The sequence below is a fragment of the Zingiber officinale genome, chromosome 8B, assembly GCF_018446385.1.
Source record: "Zingiber officinale cultivar Zhangliang chromosome 8B, Zo_v1.1, whole genome shotgun sequence".
NCBI classification, from domain to species: Eukaryota; Viridiplantae; Streptophyta; class Magnoliopsida; order Zingiberales; family Zingiberaceae; genus Zingiber; species Zingiber officinale.
This window is the reverse complement of record NC_056001.1, coordinates 68231808-68236492: the sequence shown is the minus strand read 5'-3', so window position 1 is coordinate 68236492 and position 4685 is coordinate 68231808. Positions and strand designations below refer to the sequence as shown.

Genomic DNA, 4685 nt, shown 5'->3' with positions numbered 1-4685 from the left:
TAAAAGAAGGTCACGTTTAGTTACCTTGGCATCGCTTGTTCCTTCATGTAGTTCGACCAGCTTGTCCCATAATTCCTTCGCATTTTGGTGTGGGCCCACTCGGTTCAGTTCTTCCCTCGTCAGTCCGCATTGCAGCGTGTTGAGGGCTTTAAAGTCCGTTGAGGCTTTCCTTTTCATGTCCGGAGTCCACTATTCTGGATGTAGTGGGTTTCCAGAGTTGTCGACTGGCGCCTTGTATCCTCTGGTGAAACTGAGCCACTGGTCGAAATCGGTCTTCAGATAGACCTCCATTCGCTTCTTCTAGTAAGGGAAATCGTCACCGCTGAATAGAGGGAGACGGACTGTACTGAAACCTTCGATTTGAGACATTTTACCTTGCACACAAACAAATAAGGATACAAGAAATCCCAAGACTTGGTCTTGGATTACTAGTGCAGGATTAAATTAAAAAGAATCTAAAACTGAATTGGTTTTGCACCAGTTCAGCTTAATTGCTACGAAAAAAACTTCAAAAAAAGATAATAATACAAGTTTGGATTATAACGTAATAACTTAAAGTTGAAAAAAAAATTTCACCCCCGTGTCTGATTGGTGGTTGCACCAAACTAGAGCGGTACCTGCTCTAATACTACTTGTTGGATTGTAATTCGTAGCGAGTACGCTGCGGAAAAGAAAGAGAACAATGTTAACAAGAATCGATTTACTTGGTTCAGAGCCTTGGTCGACTCCTACTGCAAGGCCCGCACTTGTCGAGTATTTTCGTTAGGCAATCACTAATAGTTCGCAAAAATATTACAAATGAAAGTACAAGAACTTTTAAAGAGGAAATACCAACAACAATAAAGGAAAGAAAATTCAGTACGTTATTGGAGAAGCTTCGCAGCGTCGCAGGGGTACATCGTAGTAAAGCAGGCGTTGGAAGACGTTATTGTCAGTTGTTCTTTGCTCCAGGGCTCACCCTCCTTATATAGGATGCTCCGAGCACCCAGATCCCTTCCGAGTGCCTGGACCGTGACGTTGTCAGACCAATCAGCGCGCTCCAAGCTGTCGAGGATAGAATTTACCTTCCGGACGTCCGGGCGCCCGGACCACCTTTCTCCAGAAAGTCCTTCTCCTGCAAGAAAGAGTTAGTCCGAGGGAAAATAATAGTTAAACTACCCTGCAAAACAGAAGTTAGCACAATATAATAAAAGAATAGTAATTATATTCCGTCTCACCGAGACCGGAATTTAGTCAAGATCTCAACTTAAATTTTCGAAATAGTTCTAAGTTGGATGGACGCCTAAGTTCCCTAACTAGGAATTCGTCCTCACCAAGTCACTCCCCTCTAGTGACTCACCTTAACTTACCTGTCAGACGTTCGGTCAGCCTGTCGACCAGTCTGGACTTCGTGTCAGCTATCATGTCAACTCGTCGACCTAGCTGGACTTCGTGCCAGACATCCAGTCAGCCCGTCGACCAGACTGGGCTACACGCCAACTATCAGGTCAACCCATTGACCTATCTGGACTTCGTGTCAAATATCTAGTCAGCCCGTCGATCAGTCTGGGCTTCTCCTGCACACTTAATTAATGTGTTAGATTACAATGAAACTAACTTAATCTACTTTGTCATTTATCAAAATCTGAGTTAGACCATTAGTATCAACCTGAATTAGACCGTTAGAGAATTCATGTATCAACTACAAATACAATGATAAGTATACATATACACAGAGTGAAAATTACAAGCTAAGTAATGAAAAAAAGAATGTTTATATATATTAACAAAATGTTTCCAGTACAACAATTAATGTCTCAAGTAGAGAAGGAAACAAATCAGCTGGACAAGCTCCAAACTCTAAGCTCTCCAGCGGCATCGCCGGTAAAGAATAAACCACTAGGGTCACTTTTGACCACCTTCAACTCCTCACTAAAGTGAATTTGGCCCCTCTGCGTGAATCTGCAAAACAAGAACAAAGATTAAAGATCATGCTTATCGATTCTCTCATAATTTCAAAAGAATAAACATGATGATAAATCAATCTTAAATTAGCACATACGATGGCAAATCATAGAGACAAACGGAACGATCACTGCGTGCACATATCAATACTGACTTAGCATTAGCATCGCTAATGCCGCAAAGAGAAATCACGCCCTGAAGAAATTAAACAAAAAGTAATTAAAGGTGAAATAACGATCATTAGAATATTAAAACTAGCTAGTGGGAATATTAAAAATTACTCACATTATTTTCTTGATGTGTATAAACTAGTTCCAACTGTTGACTTCCTTCGGAAGTGGCCCAAATCTGCACAAAGAAAAATTAAATGATTATTATAAATAAATGTTAATATTAAATCATGTACAATATAATAAATGAAACAATAAAGCAATGAATATAATACTAACTTTTATTGAGTTATCAAGAGAGCAAGATAGGATATACGGTCCCCATGAAAGCAGCGACATCACTGATGATGTATGACCATTAATTGTTTGTATGCATTGTAACGAAGTGAGATCCCACACCTGAAGTCAAGTAAAAATAAAGGGATTAATTATAAAATGACCATGCATTATTCGAACATTTAATAAAAATAAAAAAAATAATAATAATAATTGTTGTTGTTGTAATACCTTAATTGTGTGATCCATAGAACCGGAATAGAGTTTATCTTCATGCACTAGCAGTGACATTACTGGAAGTAGATGCCCATCGAGAGATGCCATCGGCTGTACTGTAATTAATTCTTCTGAATTGAATTGCCAAGCCAAAATGGATCCATCCTGTAACAAACAATAAACACAAAAATGAGATTTATTGCATGAAAAGTCACATCAAATAATTTAATATTAAAACGTGATTGAAAATAATATATATATATATATATACCTGGATACCAGCAAAAACGAATCCATTCGAAGCAGCTATAGCATGAACTTGTCCTCCAAGCTCTTCAATTATATACTGAGTTTTGGTATGTGAATTGTAGGCCTGTCAATAAATTAATTAATTAATTAATTAATTAAAATAAGGTTAATTAGTAAGTCATCAAACAAAAACAATTTAATAAAATATGAAAATAAATATATATATATATATATATATATATATATATATATATGAGTCAGAAGTTCTCACTTGGAAAGAATCGAAGACGCCCATAAAGCTCCAATGTTGCTCAGTGAGGAGGGCTCCAACTTCAGCACCCATAATGTTTACACGAACACGCTGGAAAATGTTTAATGATTTTTAGGTAAACAAATTAATTAAAGAGGTAGTTAATTAATAATGTTAATTAATTTATATATTAATTAAATTCTATAAAATTAATTAATTAACCTGCCCGGTGACTGAATCCCAGACGCTGATGGTTCCATCTTTGCTTCCTAAGAGCAATCTGTTTGTAGCGGATGCTAATGCGATCGCAGATATGGCCTGTTAATTCCATCACCAAATCAATTAATAAAAACGAGCTAGAATTAATTAAATGAATAGGAATTCATGAAACAATTAATTAAAGAACAAATTAAATGACTAAAGAATTTATAAAATTCAAACAAAAAATATTATTATATCGGTAATTATCACCTGTTGATGCCCCCGGAGCGTGGCCAGAAGAGAGCAATTGCTCTCGTTACGAACCGTGTCCCTATCAGCGGCGATCTTATTCTTATCATCAGCGGTGACCTGCTACATCAGAATAATAAGATATAATTAAATGAACAACGATATAATTGAATTTGAACAAATAATAATAATAATAATAATAATAATAATAATAATAATAATAATAATAAATAAAAACCTAGATGATGACCTGCTGATTCGCTGGGGCAGTGTCGGCGACTATCTCGTCGGCGAATGACTCAACAGGTCTCGGTCTCTCAACAGTAGAGAGGTTGGCTCCGGAGGAAGCATGCGGCGAAACAACGGAGGAAGCAGTATTCTCTCCCCTCCATGCGAGATCGTGCTTGTCGTTTGACACCGGAGCAGAGGGAGGCTCCAGGTTGCGCATGCTCTTTGTTGCCGGAGCAAACGGGGGCTGCAGATTGCGCTTGGCGTTTGTTGCCGGAGATGACAACGGGGTCTGCAGATTGCGCTTGGCGTTTGTTGCCGGAGATGACAACGGGGTCTGCAGATTGCGCTTGGCGTTTGTTGCCGGAGATGACAACGGGGTCTGCGGATTGCGCTTGGCGTTTGTTGCCGGAGATGACAACGGGGTCTGCAGATTGCGCTTGGTGTTTTTCTCCGGAGCAGATGGGGGCTGTTCGGCGTGGAGGAAGCGACAAGGTCGACGGTTGCATCGACCCGCGCGCCAGAAGACGCAAGGGACCGCCACCGGCGGCTTCTGAAGAACCACCCTCTTGTTGCGATGGAGAACACACGATTCCATCTCCGCCGCAATTGATCGAGAGAAAAGAGTTTGGAATTTGAATTGGGGAGGAAGGAATTGAAGAATGATTACGAACACGATAGGTTAAAACATTTATATGTAATCCTAAAAATGGCGGGATGTTTGATAATTAGGCGGGTTAATGTCATCACTGGGCTATTTACTCAACTTTAAGTCGACGCTTTTTAAAATTTAATCGTTAGTTTTTAAACTTTATAAGTAAAAAAAGTTAAATCTTATCCATAAATGATACTTTACGAACACTCAACTAAACCAATTACATCTTGACTAGGATATAAAGGCA

General features: G+C 38.9%; 1 protein-coding gene across 1 annotated transcript; it reads right to left on the bottom strand.

Annotated features, from left to right (window-relative positions):
- Positions 1-1817: 1817 nt before the first annotated feature.
- Positions 1818-4381, bottom strand: LOC122013939 (zinc finger CCCH domain-containing protein 17-like). The gene is made up of 10 exons (XM_042570150.1): positions 3806-4381; positions 3577-3675; positions 3328-3423; positions 3127-3216; positions 2878-2979; positions 2622-2771; positions 2394-2513; positions 2230-2292; positions 2042-2139; positions 1818-1941 (listed from the first exon to the last, which is right to left on the bottom strand). Exons 1-10 carry the CDS (start codon positions 4379-4381, stop codon positions 1818-1820), a joined length of 1518 nt encoding a protein of 505 aa, XP_042426084.1.
- Positions 4382-4685: the final 304 nt, after the last annotated feature.

Coding starts and splice junctions, on each gene's coding strand:
- LOC122013939 (XM_042570150.1), bottom strand. CDS start 4,381: ATGGAATCGTGTGTTCTCCATCGCAACAAGAGGGTGGTTCTTCAGAAG. Junction 3,217..3,327: donor GGGATTCAGTCACCGGGCAG/GTTAATTAATTA, acceptor AACATTTTCCAG/CGTGTTCGTGTAAACATTAT. Junction 2,772..2,877: donor TCGTTTTTGCTGGTATCCAG/GTATATATATAT, acceptor TGTTTGTTACAG/GATGGATCCATTTTGGCTTG.